Source organism: Clinocottus analis, unplaced genomic scaffold, assembly GCF_023055335.1.
Source record: "Clinocottus analis isolate CAN_PGR_092001 unplaced genomic scaffold, fCliAna1.0.p SCAF_10, whole genome shotgun sequence".
Classification (NCBI taxonomy): domain Eukaryota; kingdom Metazoa; phylum Chordata; class Actinopteri; order Perciformes; family Cottidae; genus Clinocottus; species Clinocottus analis.
The window spans coordinates 3,103,621-3,118,595 of NW_027175821.1; the positions used below are offsets into that span (position 1 = coordinate 3,103,621).

A 14,975-nucleotide genomic window follows, 5' to 3' on the forward strand; every position below is an offset into this window, starting at 1 on the left:
TGTGTGTGTGTGTGTGTGTGTATATAGAGGACTGACCGATCTGAAGCAGAGCCAGCTGCTTTGACTGAAGATGAAGGAACCTCCAAACTCTGCAGGAAGCTGCTGGAGGTCCACATGTTTCTGAAGAGACTTCAGAGAGGACAACACCTGCGCACACACACACGCACACACACGCACACACACACACACACAGACTGAGAACATCTAGATGTTCTTGATCAGTCAGTGGATCCTGCTGCAGGTGACGTTCAATGGGGTCGTGTGACCATGTGACCATGGGGTCATGTGACCATGGGGTCATGTGACCATGTGTTACCTGCGTGCCTTGAGCTTTGTCCAGGTGCAGAGGCGAGTCCTTGTTGACCAGTAGCAGGACGCAGTGGACGTTTTCCTGAGAGACAGACGAGTTGTTTACTTTCACTTTGCTTACCTGTCGCCCTCTGCTGGTCAGGGACCAATCAGATCACAGCGTGACTGATGGAGATCATGTGACCTGCAACAGTTACTGAATGCCTACATTTGTTCTACACGTCCAGTTTAAAGCTCCAGCAAGGGCAGTAACATTTTATAAGTTGTGTTTTATTAGTTATGATATTTGTTTAGTTTGAGTTCCATGAGTCTATGTGTGGACCTGTGATGCGTTCAGGCTCACAAGTGGTGCGTTCAGGCTCACAGGTGGATAGTGCAACAGTTTCAGACTCACCTGCAGGGCCCTGAGGGCGGAGAACAGGGCCGGGACCGGAGCAGCTCTGCGGGCATCCACCAGCACTGTCAGGCCCTGCGCACCCACCTCCTTTCTGTTCGAACAGGAAGTGATGTCAGAGGAGGATGGAGCCTACCTGAGGGTGGAGGAGGGGTCTACCTGAGGGAGGAGGAGGGGCCTACCTGAGGGTGGAGCAGTAGTACTGCAGGAGGCGCAGCAGCTCGGCCTCACAGTCGCGGTTGGCCCACACAGAGCTCCTGCAGCAAACCGTCAGCAAAGCGCGACCGTTCCGGTCTCTGGTCCCTGAACAGAACACGATGCATTCAAGGACCAGCAGGAAATCCGGGAACTCTCAGCTGTATACATATATATTAGTTCATATATTCATAATAATAATCTCTCGCAATTTCTGTGTTTTTTATTTATTTTCATAGACGCTACAAAAATGATGTGGTTCTAGGTTTAGGTTCTGAGTTTAAACTGGGTTCTGGGTCTAAACCTAGTTCTGGTTCTGATTCAGGTCTTGCTCACCAGGCAGACACAGCGCTCCAGAGCGTAGCAGCAGAGAGTAGAAGCTGGACTGGGAGGACTGGGTGAGCCGAACTGGGACCGTGGGAGCAGCTGATGGGTCGAGCTGCGGTTCAGGTTCTGTTGGACTGGGACCAGTAGAGCGAGGGACGGGAGGTCTGCTCAGGCCTGAAGACAGAAGACTGATCACTTCTTTCAATTTAGAAAAAACATGAATTATTATGTAGAAGTCAGGGACTTTTCACTAACTAGTCAAGAGAGGTCAGTAACCTGTCACTAACTAGTCAGCAGAAGTCAGTAACTAGTGAGCTTTTTGAAGAGGGTGAAAAGGGGAGGAGTGATTCAGATGAGTGACAGACCAATAGTTTGTGGGATGAAGGAGGGAAGAAAAGATGGAGGAGAAGAAACATGTTTCTGTACCTTCAGTCTGAAGCTCTGAAGTTCTTCCTCCACCAACCTCCTCACAGCGGATCTCCTCTTCGTCCTCCTCATCCTCCCCCTTTTTCTTCATGTCTTCTTGTTTTTTCAGTTCTTTTTTAGATTCCTCAGGTTCAGACCAATGGGAGTCTGAATCCATCGCTGGTGTCTTTTCACAATAAGAGTCCTCAGAGTGCTTGTGTTGTGTATTGTTTTCACAATAAGAGTCCTCAGAGTGCTTGTGTTGTGTATTGTTTTCACAATAAGAGTCTTCAGAGTGCTTGAGTTGTGTATTGTTTTCACAATAAGAGTCCTTAGACTGCTTGTGTTGTGTATTGTTTTCACAATAAGAGTCTTCAGAGTGCTTGTGTTGTGTATTGTTTTCACAATAAGAGTCCTCAGAGTGCTTGTGTTGTGTATTGTTTTCACAATAAGAGTCCTCAGAGTGCTTGTGTTGTGTATTGTTTTCACAATAAGAGTCCTCACGATCTGTCTCTTTCTTTCCCCCTCCCTCCACTTCTTTTTTCACTCGCTTCGCCTCCCTTCTTTCTTGGCTTTGCTGCTCAACTGTAACCTGAACCTCTTCTTCTACTTCTAACTCTAACTCCTCGTCTTCCTCCTCATCCAACTCTTCCTCTGTCTTATCCCTTTCATTTAGTAAACCTTTATCCTTCCTACACTTTGCATCCTCCAGCTGTTCTTCTTTCTTTTCCTCATCTTCATCATGTGACACTAACATTTTATGCTTACCTTTCTGCCTCTTCAACAGCTCTCTTTCCTCCTCCTCCTCCTCCTCTCTTTCCTCCTCCTCCTCCTCCTCCTCCTCCTCCTCCTCCTCCTCCTCCTCCTCCTCCTCCTCCTCCTCCTCTTCATCCTGTTCTGTGCTGCTTTCAGGTTCAGTGTTTAACTTCAGACACACACTTGAATCAGTACCTTTCATTTGATCCTGTGACGTCCAGCTGGAGGTTCCCCCTTCAGGTGGAGCAGAGGAGGAGGCGGGGGAGCGGAGGGGGGTCGAGGGGAGGGGGACAGGTCCACAGGAGACCTGGGTCAGGTTCTCCTCTGTCAGGTTCTCCTGTTTCAGGTTCTCCTGGATCAGGTTCTCCTCAATGAGCCTGCAGCAAACCGTGGTGTGGAAGCTGCCCTCCACACAAGGCCAGGAGGAGTGTGTGTTGAGAGGTGTGTGTGCAGCAGCAGAGTGTGCATGTGCAGCAATGTGTGTGTTGAGAAGTGTGTGTGCAGCAGCAGAGTGTGCGTGTGTAGCAGTGTGTGTGTTGAGAGGTGTGTGTTCAGCAGCAGAGTGTGTGCGTGCAGCAGCAGAGTGTGCGTGTGCAGCAGTGTGTGTGTTGGGAGGTGTGTGTGCAGCAGCAGAGTGTGCGTGTGCAGCAGTGTGTGTGTTGAGAGGTGTGTGTTCAGCAGCAGAGTGTGTGCGTGCAGCAGCAGAGTGTGCGTGTGCAGCAGTGTGTGTGTTGAGAGGTGTGTGTGCAGCAGCAGAGTGTGCGTGTGCAGCAGTGTGTGTGTTGAGAGGTGTGTGTGCAGCAGCAGAGTGTGTGCGTGCAGCAGCAGAGTGTGCGTGTGCAGCAGTGTGTGTGTTGAGAGGTGTGTGTGCAGCAGCAGAGTGTGTGCGTGCAGCATCACTGTGTGTGTGTGCAGCAGTGCATGTGCTGGTCCTGGCTCGGTGCTGCAGACTGATGGATTGGGTTAAGGAGCCTTTTTGTGGGGAGAAGCGAGGCAGCTCCGTCAGCTCCACGTACTCGCCCTCTGAGTCCTCGCCCTCGCTGCTCGCTGCTGATTGGTGGAGTGTTACTTCCAGTCTTGAGGAGTTCGTATCCCTCCCCGGATCATGCGATGTATTGATCAAACCATCTCCATCCTTAACGGACGACTCCTTCAGGGCGGTCTGGGCCCGGCGGAGGACCTGTGGGTAGACCAGGTCCTCCCAGGGGAGCCTGGAGACGTCCCCGCGGGCCGCCAAGAGGCAGCGCTCCAGCCTCGCCGCTCCTCGCCGCTCCCGCTCTCTGTTGACTGAGTCCAGCCAGGCCATGCTGAAGACGGACCGCAGGGTTACCTCCGACACCTCCTGCTGCTCCACATGATGGCCGCCGGCAGACGCGCTGCACAGGAGCAGGCGGGGGGAGGAGGTCACGGCTCTCCTGCAGGAGGCGCTGTGTGCTCGAGGGGGAGGAGGACAAACAGCCGGAGGAGGAGGAGGAGGAGGAGGAGAAACCAGCAGGTAGAAGTCTCCTGGACAAAGGAGGCGCTGGTCCAGAGGACACAGCTGAACAACTACCTTTCCATGGACACACAGAGGCCAGCCTTCATGATGAAACAACAGACCACAGGACTGCAACTGAGGAGGAGATAAGGATCTGTTAAAATTATTTACATCACAGGCTGTAATTTAGGATGTTAAATTCACTTTCAGGGCTGACTAAATAATTGATAAATTCATAACAAACAGCGTAACATGATGGTGGACTTTGTTTCCTGCTGACTTCCTGCTGCGGCCTCTGACTGACTGGCGAGGCGACGCCCAGCAGCAGCCAGGTGAGTGTTGATCCCGGAGTCACCTTAACCAAACATTACACACCAGCCAACCACGCAGAGGGCTCACAGAGCAAGAACAGACAAGTCTGAGTCATCAGTGAGAGTCTGTTCATCACAGAGTCCTGACTGAGACTGGAATGATCTCCTCAATCAGAGCTTCCTATTTGTTCCTGTGCCCCTATCATCATATCTAACTACTGAGTCATGACTGAAGGATAGATGGATGAGTTCAGGTTAGTTCACTGAGGAGTGGAGACAGAGCATATGAAGCCTTGGGGTTAACTGTGAGAAGATAACCATGTGTCACATTCAAACAGGGCAGCAGTCTGTGAATGACTCTGCAGACTGAACGGTATAGACTCTACAGACTGGATGATAGACCCTACAGACTGGATGATGTCCCTTACAGACTGGATGATGTCCCTTACAGACTGGATGGTAGACAGATCCAGGGATACTCACGCAGGCATTTTGCTGGAGGTCCGTTAACAATTGCTTTGCAGGCAGCAGGAAGTGGACGAGGTACCGAAAGCGGTCTCCTCTGTAGCAGCTCTCCACCACACTGAGGACCTGGCAGAGGACAGTCTGGGATGTTACCTGGAAGGGTGGGTAAAGGTCTGAGAGAGCAGTCTGGATGCAGCGGTCCAATGAGTCAGAGTCCTGTGAGGAAAAGGATGGAGAAGAAAGACAAAAGGTCAGTCTTTAACAGCTTGCAGCCTCACTGCACTCTTCAGATAAGGACAACACTCGTGCACCCAGTCAGACTAAACAAGATCATGAACATGTCTTCTGTCCCAGACAGACCAGAACCATCAAGCAGTACCAGTACCACAGAGCAGTACCAGAACCATCAAGCAGTACCAGTACCACAGAGCAGTACCACAGCACCCAGTGAGTCCTGCAGCCCCTTCAGCTATAATTAGTCCCTACAGTGACGTACTGTTCTCCACTCAGCTGTTACTCGTCTGACCAGAACTCTGCTGTCTCACTCAGCCACGCCTCTGATCTGCTCGGCCAAAAACAACTTCAGGATTTCAGACTAACTGCCGAGGGCACGCCCAGCGGGCCTTGGAGTTGTGGCTGGGAGACCCCGCCTTAGGGGGGTAACTGGATCCACTGGTCTGGAGACGGGGAGACTGGTCAGGTAAAAATATCAGGCGTCTGGCTCCAGCCGGCTGAGTGAGAGGACATTACTGCTGACTTCTGTAGATTTGTCTGTTTCCTTCTGTTGGTTTAATATCACGAAGCAACATTTAAACCTGCTCAGACTGAGCGAATGAACTGTGTTTGATGGAGGACGATGAACATGTTGTCACAACAAACTGTTTGTGTCCGCATAAACATTCTCACACACCTGAGTCTGAAACTGTGAAGCCACTCAACGCTAAATCAGAGTTGTTATCAACAACAGACCAGAGACAGTGTTATGGAAACATAGTTATTATAGTTTCAATCAATCAGATCGTTAATGAGAACTGAGTCATTTGTTTTCTACAATCAACACATCAGTCCAGAATGAACTGAATGTGACATGTTCCTTGCTAGCGCTAGCCAACGTGATAATAAGCTAATGAGCTAAGATAACAATGATGACTACTCAAACTGGGAGTTAGTTTCCACTTATCATCTGTAAAACAATTTACCTGCTAACGTGTGATTGACACGTGAATATTGAACATCAGCGCGAGCCGCAGACGAGGGTTAGCATCAACACGTTTCGTCCCGTAAGCTAACAACATGTGAACGGCCTCCCTCAGCTGCACATTATGTGACTCAGCGGAGCCGGATTCAAACACAACAACTGGCAGTCAAATGTAGACGTGAGCCAAGATTAGCAGCAGGGTGTCAGGTGACCGGAGCTGCCGGCTAACGGCGCTTCATGCAGAGAAGGGATCAAACAAGAGTCAGAGGAACGACTTCAACTCTGCGAAATAACCAGAAGAAGAGCGACTTGTTCTATGAAGCAGCAAGTTCACGAGGAGACGAGTCCTGATCCGATGACCTTGTTCGGTAAATGAAATAATGGTGTGATGAGGATCTTATTCAAGTGAACACAGGAAAAGAACTTCAGACACATGGTTTTATGGCTTTACTCGTTTCTTCAGTGAACCACCAGCAGCAAAGGCTCATGGGTAATGTGACATTTTGCGGATGATTAAATATGAATATGTCAGGAAGCAGCTGTCGGTCAAAGCACACGAGTGGTCCAAAGTGAACCCGAAGTGGCCAATCAGAGCCCAGCAGGCCGTGAGGATTAAACCAGATGAGCTAACCCAACCTCTCAGGTTGTGCTGGTTTTAAGGAATAGGCCGCCTCCCCATCTTTGAGGGCTGTGATTCATCCAGCAACTGTTTCTCTGGCGATGGAGGAACCAGTTCCTGTTGGGTGTGGAGGACACGGGTCAGCCAGAGACCGGATCCTTCTGGACTGGACCGCAACGAGTCGTCTCCTTAGTATGGACTGATGGAAAGGAAGTCACGATCTTTGTAGTAACCCATCAGGAGGAGCTCTGGAGACCAGGAGCCCACAGGAGACGTGACCTTTGACCCTTCCCACCTCGTGGGCACAGCTGTCCTTCAGATATCTAGAGGTTATTCCTTCACATCAATGAGCCTCAGGTAATAATTCCAGTAACTTGATTCAAGAGAACGTAGAAGCTGCTCCGGGTCATAAAAGGTGTAGCTGCTCCCGGTCATTAAGGAGTAGCTGATCCTCCTCACAGCATTCCTCCCTTCAGGACTCTCAGAGTCTCTCAACAGCTCGGTGTTCTGTCTCAACACGTCGGCTCTGTGTACGAGTCTCTAAGGAGCTCCAACCACGAGGGTCCAGACCAGAGACCACCAGGACCACAAGGGTCCAGGCCAAAGAATCCGTCTCTGAGAATAAATAAACTCCATCACAAACGTTTTACTGAAAGTCCTAATACCACCTGTTCAAAGTGAAAGTCCTGCATTGAAAGTAAAAGCTCTAAAATGTAACTAAAGTATAAAAGTAGAAGTTCTCACTATGCAACCAAATTTGGTCTGTAGTACATTATATTCATTTTGTTTTTATTATATTTTATTTATATATATATTTATATATATATATATATATATATATATATATTTATATATATATATATATATATATATATATATATATATATATATATATATATATATATATATATATGCATATATAAATGCATATATAATAGTAATATAATATAACAGAATATTAATATTAGTTTGAAATGAATTAACAGAATATTAAAGAGTAGAAGATAAAATATGTCTAGACAAACAAAGGTGAGCTGGTTCTGGTTCTAGTTCAGGTACTGGTTCTAGTTATAGTTCTTGTTCTGGCTCTGGTTCTGATACTGGTTCTCCAACACGTTGCCAGAATATGAAAACACACTCAGGACTGTGTGAACACGCCGTCTCTATGGTAACATAACAACTATGTGTGTGTGTGTGTGTGCGCGTGTCTCTGTGTGTGTGTGTGTGTGTGCGTGTGTGCGTGTGTGCGTGTGTGCGTGTGTGCGTGTGTGTGTGTGTGTGTGTGTGTGTGTGGTCTCACCCTGGTGTCTGTCATTGTAGTTGTGTGTTCCAGTCAGACAGCATGACTCCCTCCCTCGCTCTCTCTCTCTCTCTTCGTTCTGGGTGAATGTCTCTCGTCCTGTCAGGTCCGATTCTCGTCTAACTCAGTCCGGCCTCTAACATGTTAAGCCCCGCCCACCAGCTGTCAGTCAGTCTTCCCTGGATCCTCCCCCTCCTCTCTGTCTCCCCCTGCTGGCTCACAAAAGATAACACTTGTATGTGTTCTAGTATTAGTACGTGTTCTAGTATTAGTACATAGTCGATTCAAGGATTTCCAGGTGATTGAAGGAAGGTTTGACCAGGAGTCTCATCAGACCCCAAAAGGCCCGTCGGCTGTACTTAAAGCATAACTCCACATTCTTCACTTTTACAGGTGAGTCAATGAAAGTTACACTTAACTTGACCAACTGTCCCACTAAAAGGCACAAAAGGTCCCCGACAGTCAATGGTCAATATCGCCCTCTATAGGAATTTCCACTTCGGTACACTTTGCCTCGCCAACGTCCTTCATGTTCCCTTACCCACTGGGACAATTTGGCCCTTTTGTTCCCTTGGGCCACAATGGGAAATGGCCCTTTTCTGGAAAACAAAGACACTGTCTGGTCTCCTCTGTTGCTCGCCCTCAGGTTTCTTCCCCGTTTTCCCTGTCAAGGGTTTTACTATCTAATTTTGGGGGAGTTGTTCCTGATCCGATGTGAGGTACACATTCAGATTTATGTTGATATACACTTCATGTACACTACACCAGGGGTCACCAACCTTTTTGAAACCGAGAGCTACTTTGGAGGTACAAAATAATCCGAAGGCCTACTTGTTTGATACAAACTTTCTGAACGACAAAGTTGCACAGATCACCTTTTAATTATATTAGATGTGAACTGTCTGATCACATATCAATGTTAATTATTCCTCACAATAATTAACAATTTTCACAACAATGATGGTAGGAAAAAAATGTTTTTATCACTTTATTAGAAAAATTGAAATAAAGTTATATCCGTTCAAAACATAACTAATATTTAGTTATGACTAAATAGTCTATTGAGGAAAACAAAAAGCTATTTTTTTGCAAAACAAAACAGAATAAGTGCAGATGTGTGAGCATCAGGTTGCATCAGTGGCTCAGTAAGCTGCTTTCCTCTACACATCTTTTATAAACGGGGTTGTGAATTTCATATATACTCAATTCATGCTTAATGAGCTGAGGTCTGTTTTCTGATAAAAGATGCAACAGCGGAAAAGACCTCACGGAGATCTCATGAAGATCGGCTTTCGCAAATTGCCAAGAATTGGCGAGTCGCGCATGCGCAAAGCAGCCTGTTAGCAGCGTACGATGAACTTTTAAAATCAGCATTTCCTCTTGCACCCAGAGACTCTCAATATAGTCAGAAACGTTGTTTATGGAGCTCAAGTCTGCAGCCTGTTTGTCTTGATCCGCACATACATGAACTGATAGGTTTTAAAACTGATAGCTGTTAGCTTAAAATAGTGTTAGCTTAAAATAGTGTTAGCTTAAAGCAGCTAATCACATTGAAAAGCACGCAACATATTTTTCTCCGCGCGCTCTCTCTTTCTGTCCACTGTGTGCGCGCCTGTGTGTGTGTGTGTGTGTGTGTGTGTGTGTGTGTGTGTGTGTGTGTGTGTGTGTGTGTGTGTGTGTGTGTGTGTGTGCGCTCACCTGTGTGCGCGCCGTGCCCGTGTGTGTGCTCTGTGCGCGCACGTGTTGGGGGCGGAACTCCGCTGCTTGCGATACAGAGCAGAGTTTTAACGCGATCATGGTCGGTAACTTTGACAACTTTTTTTTAAGAACACGTGGGCGACTCACGTGGTCCCTGCACCGTGTTGGCTACCTCTGTGAGTCTCACTCTGAATCACCAGAAATACAATTCACACACATAGGGTCTCTTCTCCCAACACTTCTCATTGTTCCAGAGTTCCCACTCTGGAAAACAGAAAACAGGACAGCATGTGACTAACAGGATTTCAGGTTTGGTGGTACTGAAGTGTCTTATTGTCATGTTGTCTTTACACAGTGTGAACTTGCTACGAATGAATCAGAATCAGCTTTAATCGCCATGTACATTCTCACATACATGGAATTTGACGCCGGATTCTGCGCTTCGTACTTCTTTTCAAGCTAGATATAAAAGATGAATATAAAGAGACCAGAAAAAAAGACAATAGGAAACAGTAAACAGTAGTCCAGAGAGTGCAGGTAGTGCAGGTGTGAGTGACTGACTAATTGTTCAATTGTTCAACAGACTGACAGCCAGTGGGAAGAAGCTGCTCCATACATAAGGTAATGGAAAAATGTGTCCTGCTGCTTATCAACTGTTATTTATAATTTTAATAACTGTAACTACAAAAACTGTTACGCCCAGACCTCCTGGGGAGTTCTGTGTTGGCTTTCACTCACCTTTTGTCTAGTTTCAGACTCCCCCCCCCCCTTGTGCCTCATGTGTGATTGCTAGCCCCGCCCTCATTGTTTCTAACTGTGTCTCCTTCCCCTGTGTATTTAACCTGTGTCTACCCTTTCTTCAGGGCAAGTTTGTCTTTTGATGTCGTCTTGATCGTGTGAGGTTTGCCGGAGTAAATCTTGTTTTTGCAACAAACTACGTCATCTCGTGTCTGCTCTTGAGTCCTGCCTACCATGGTCCTGGTTTCCCTAACAGTACAAACTCACACATCAATCACACATGAGGCTGGCACACAAGGGGGGAGGAGTCTGAAACGAGACACAAGGTGAGTAAAATCCTGTTGGTAATTTCTCACATTGAAAGCTTGAATTCAAACTTTTTAAGGTAAAATAGCAAAATAAAAATAAAAAAAGTGACCATCCACCACGGTGTCACGAAATAAAACACATCTGAGTTTGTCCTCATGGTTGAATGCACTGATTGTGAGTCTCTGGATAAAAGCCTCAGCTGAATTAAATGTAATGAAGACTGTGGTTCAGTGGTGAGCAGATCTGTACAAATACATTAAATTATCATTATTTCTTTTGATTGCAGACCTATTGTAGGAAGCAACCAAAAGGTGATCTGGTATCAATCCACAGCATAAAGGAGCTGTGTATGGTGGAATGTGCCATGTGGTGGACAACGAAGCAAAGATTTCAATACTGGATCGGACTAGAAGAGGTAGAAAGAGAATGTTTCTGTTCAGTTTGTGCCTCATGTGTTTACAATACAATCACTGAGACCTTATACATTTTAGTGCATTAGTCATCCTCAGGTGATCAATTGTTTATTAGTTTGTTTTCAGGACTTCCTCAAGTTTATTTGGTCCAATGGGTCTAAATACAAATTCAGCCATTGGGCTCGTGGCCAACCCGACAACTATTGGTGGAATGAGTATTGTGTTGAGATGAACTACGGGGGTAAGTAAACTAAAGACTCAGGATGAGAGGTTATAACTTAACAGAGATGAATGTAGACTTCTGAACCTCAAAAAGACACTTTCATGACCCCTGGTGGATGATGATTAAAGTAGCTCAAGAAAACAGTCCAGATGAGTATGAAGGAAGGTGCTGCATTTAAACCTCACTGAACCTCTTCATGTCACACTGATTTAAAATACTGAGTCAGATTGGGAAGTCCATCCTGTATCTCTGATACCAGAGTATTTAATGTCTGTATGTCTGCAACAAAGCAGGACTCACTAATAGGACTGCGACCAACTACATGCATGTAAATCATCTTATGTGATGCTACTCAGTCAATAATATGTATTCTGATGGACTTCCGACTCAAGTGAGAGTTATACACACAGGAGAGAGTATTCTGAGAATAATACGCGAGTCAGAGAAAGCAAACGTACCGACTCAGATCTGAAATGAAGACAGAGAGAAATAAAGAATCTCAGAGCTCAACATGATGAGAACCTGAACACATGAATTTACTTTCAAACAATGATGTTAACAGAGGATCAGTTTCCTTTCCTTAATTTTAAAACTTGACTTTGTCAAGGAGTGGAAGCAAAGAGTTGAGCCAAATGCCAAGCAACGGTGTAAAGCAATTTATTCTTACAAAACAAAGATAATCCTGTTTTAGTCCCGCAGTGGGGAGATTACAGGATTACAGCAGCACTGCACATAAGAGACACAGTAAATAAAAACCAAGTAATATAAATAACCAGTAAAAACAGTAAGAAGAATATAGTAGCAATATTAAATTAAATATACAGACAAAATAAATAAAAGTACAAAAGTACTTAAATGTGTTTATATTGCATTAGAATAATGGAGAGATGGGAAAATGGGAGATCATGAAGACCAAAGTTTCCATGAACTTGGATTCATCTCAAGACTCTAAACACAGATCTAGACCATCGAACTGACAGTCTTTCCTGTTTTCTGTTCCAGGCAGGGGACTCTGGAACGATGCCGACTGTAATTTGGGCAAGCCCTTTGTGTGTTCAGTGGATATCCGGTAGTTCAGAGTGAGACTCTAGTAGTTTAGAGTGAGACTCTAGTAGTTCAGAGTGAGACTCTAGTAGTTTAGAGTGAGACTCTAGTAGTTTAGAGTGAGACTCTAGTAGTTCAGAGTGAGACTCTAGTAGTTCAGAGTGAGACTCTAGTAGTTCAGAGTGAACATGAAGAGCTGCAGTTGGACGAGTCTTCTTCAACTGTGACCACTTCAAGCTTTCACATTTACTGCAATAAATATTCAGCATCATAAAGACATCTTGATGGCTCCTGTGTCTTCTTTGTTTGTATTCAGCTGTTATAAGGGTGTCACGATGCCAACAATTCAGTCGTCGGTGTCAATACCAGTAAAATAACACGATTCTCGAAACCCATTTCGATACCACGATAAAAAAAAAATATTCCATTTAGTTGAACTTGAAACATAATCTTCATTATTGAAATATTTGAAAAACACCTGACGCGTTTGCTGCGCCACACTTCACTGAAAGTTGTAGTTTACTTTCCAGATTTAGAATTAGCTAAGGAGTGAGTCCTCCCGCCTCATTTTCATCTCTGTTGAGAGTTGGGCATGCCCAGAACTGATGGTGACTGGGTCCGCCCACTTGGTGTCAAAAATAAATCTTTCATAGTTCTGCTTGCTCAGTCAGTGCACAAAACCCTCTGTATTTGCGTCAAATTGATCCGTTTTCTCTTGAGAAGCTAATGTCAACAGTTTCTTTCGGTGTGCACTGATTTTCCAGCTTGGTGTGTATTGGTGCATCTGCTTGAGCAGAGCTCCTCTGTTGAGGAACCAGAGGCGTTCAAGGTCCAGGAAAAAAGGTTCACGAAATCTGCCCATTAATGACTTAATCAGCTTGCAGAGACACTGTAACCAGATAGTGTGATCTTAAACTAAAAAAAAAAAAAGCGATGCTCTGCATCATTTGAGGAAATTTATCATGGAATCTTTTTTTCTTTCTTATTTTTTTTTCTTTCTTTTATCTGTGTTTTATCATCCACCAATACACCAGTAACACATATAATATATAAACCAGTTACACATGTACTGCTATATGAACCTCTTAACTGGTCTCAAAGGTGTTTTCTGTATATTAAACCAGCCCTTGTGGTTGTGATTTTCTGTAATTACTATGAGGATGAAAACCATTTACGCTTTTTAGAAACATGGCTTGGGCTCAACTGATGTTAAACACGTTTTAATTCATAGTGTTTATATTGTGTAATATAGCAGTTATGACCAAAGTGAAAGTATACATTGTCCTGCTAACGTTCAGAAAAAGACTCACAGACTCACTGAGAAAACACTTGTTTATTGTTCAGATGCCGACACGTTTGTTTCTTTAGAAATTCACACGACGACGAGCTGAATCAAACGCATCAGAGTGGTTCTGGTCACTGTGGGGAACCGAACCGGTGACCCACCGGACCACTGGTGAGGAGGAAAGGCAGCATGTTTCTGTTCCAGTCCCTGAAGAGGACAGCGTGGACTGCTTCAGGAGGAACTCCTTATCTTATTGCTCATCTCATAGCTCTGCTACACGGACGGACTTCATGTGGAGGTCATACTTCATGAGGCGTTCAGGTCACGGGGAAGTTTTACCACTCCACATCTAAGTTGTAGCTCTGACTGTTTCAGTTACTGCTTGAACACGCTCCTTTCTGTCTGGCTCAGAGAATCAGACTAACGCCACATAAATATTTAGAAACAGAGTTTTGCAGTCCTGATACATGACTCACTGCTTCACTTCCTGTTCCCTCGACTGGAAATCACCATTTCTGACTGTTCTCCTGGTCTGAAGTCACGAGCTGAAGCGATGTTATCGTTAAGTGGTCAGATAAGTCTAAAGTAGGCGACCAAGCGTCCTCACGAGGAGTCTAAAGAAGACGACCAAGCGTACTCACAAGGAGTCCAAAGGGAACAACAAAAAGTCCTCATGAGGAGTCTAAAGGAGACGACTAAGCGTCCTCACAAGGAGTCCACAGGAGACGACCAAGCGTCCTCTTGAAGAGTCTAAAAGTGACGACCAAGCGTCCTCTTGAAGAGTCTTAAAGAGACGACTAGTGTCCTCAAAAGGAGTTTGAAGGAGACGACCAAGCATCCTTACCAGGAGTCTAAAAGAGACGACTAAGCGTCCTCACAAGGAGTCTAAGGGAGACGACCAAGCGTCCTCTTAAGGAGTCTAAAGGGGACGACTAGCATCCTCTTGAGGAGTCTAAAGGAGACGACTAAGCGTCCTCACAAGGAGTCTAAAGAAGACGACTAAGCATCCTCACTACAAGTCAAAAAAAGATGACTCAGCGAGTGTAAAGGAGACGACGAGCATCCTCACGAGGAATATAAAGGAGACGACTAGCATCCTTATGAGGAGTCTGAAGGAGACGACTAGCGTCCTCTTGAGGAGTCTAAAGGAGATGACTAGCATCCTCACGAGGAGTATGAAGGAGACGACTCGCGTCCTTATGAGGAGTCTAAAGGAGACAACTAAGCATCCTCACTAGGTGTCAAAAAAAGATGACTAAGCGAGTCTAAAGGAGACGACGAGCATCCTCACGAGGAGTATAAAGGAGACGACTAGCATCCTTATGAGGAGTCTAAAGGAGACGACTAGCGTCCTCTTGAGGAGTCTAAAGGAGATGACTAGCATCCTCACGAGGAGTATGAAGGAGACGACTCGCGTCCTTATGATAAATCTAAAGGAGACGACCAAGCATCCTCTTGAAGAGTATTAAAGAGACGACTAGCATCCTCAAGAGGAGTTTGAAGGAGACG

The 14,975-nt window shown here is 45.6% G+C and overlaps 1 protein-coding gene and 1 long non-coding RNA gene across 4 annotated transcripts in view; one reads left to right on the top strand and one right to left on the bottom strand.

Moving 5' to 3' along the window:
* The window catches only part of plekhg4 (pleckstrin homology domain containing, family G (with RhoGef domain) member 4), a 19,512-nt gene extending 9,894 nt beyond the window's left edge, over positions 1-9,618 (bottom strand). The window contains exons 1-9 of one of the 3 annotated variants that reach the window (XM_068582501.1): positions 9,455-9,525; positions 7,757-7,968; positions 4,658-4,855; positions 1,652-3,998; positions 1,235-1,399; positions 886-1,006; positions 704-797; positions 317-391; positions 37-147 (exon numbers count right to left, since the gene is read on the bottom strand). In XM_068582501.1, coding sequence (XP_068438602.1) covers positions 37-147; positions 317-391; positions 704-797; positions 886-1,006; positions 1,235-1,399; positions 1,652-3,998; positions 4,658-4,855; positions 7,757-7,771 — 3,126 coding nt within the window. In that variant the 5' untranslated portion in view covers positions 7,772-7,968; positions 9,455-9,525. Of the gene's footprint in view, positions 1-36; positions 148-316; positions 392-703; positions 798-885; positions 1,007-1,234; positions 1,400-1,651; positions 3,999-4,657; positions 4,856-5,135; positions 5,143-7,756; positions 7,969-9,454 lie in introns of those variants that run through there. The other 2 variants (XM_068582493.1, XM_068582512.1) reach the window with 2 other exon arrangements.
* Positions 9,619-10,361: 743 nt separating this feature from the next.
* LOC137789224 (uncharacterized) lies at positions 10,362-12,207 on the top strand. Its single transcript, XR_011077812.1, has 4 exons — positions 10,362-10,518; positions 10,788-10,916; positions 11,041-11,155; positions 12,140-12,207. It is a non-coding gene; the product is annotated as an uncharacterized lncRNA (long non-coding RNA).
* Positions 12,208-14,975: the final 2,768 nt, after the last annotated feature.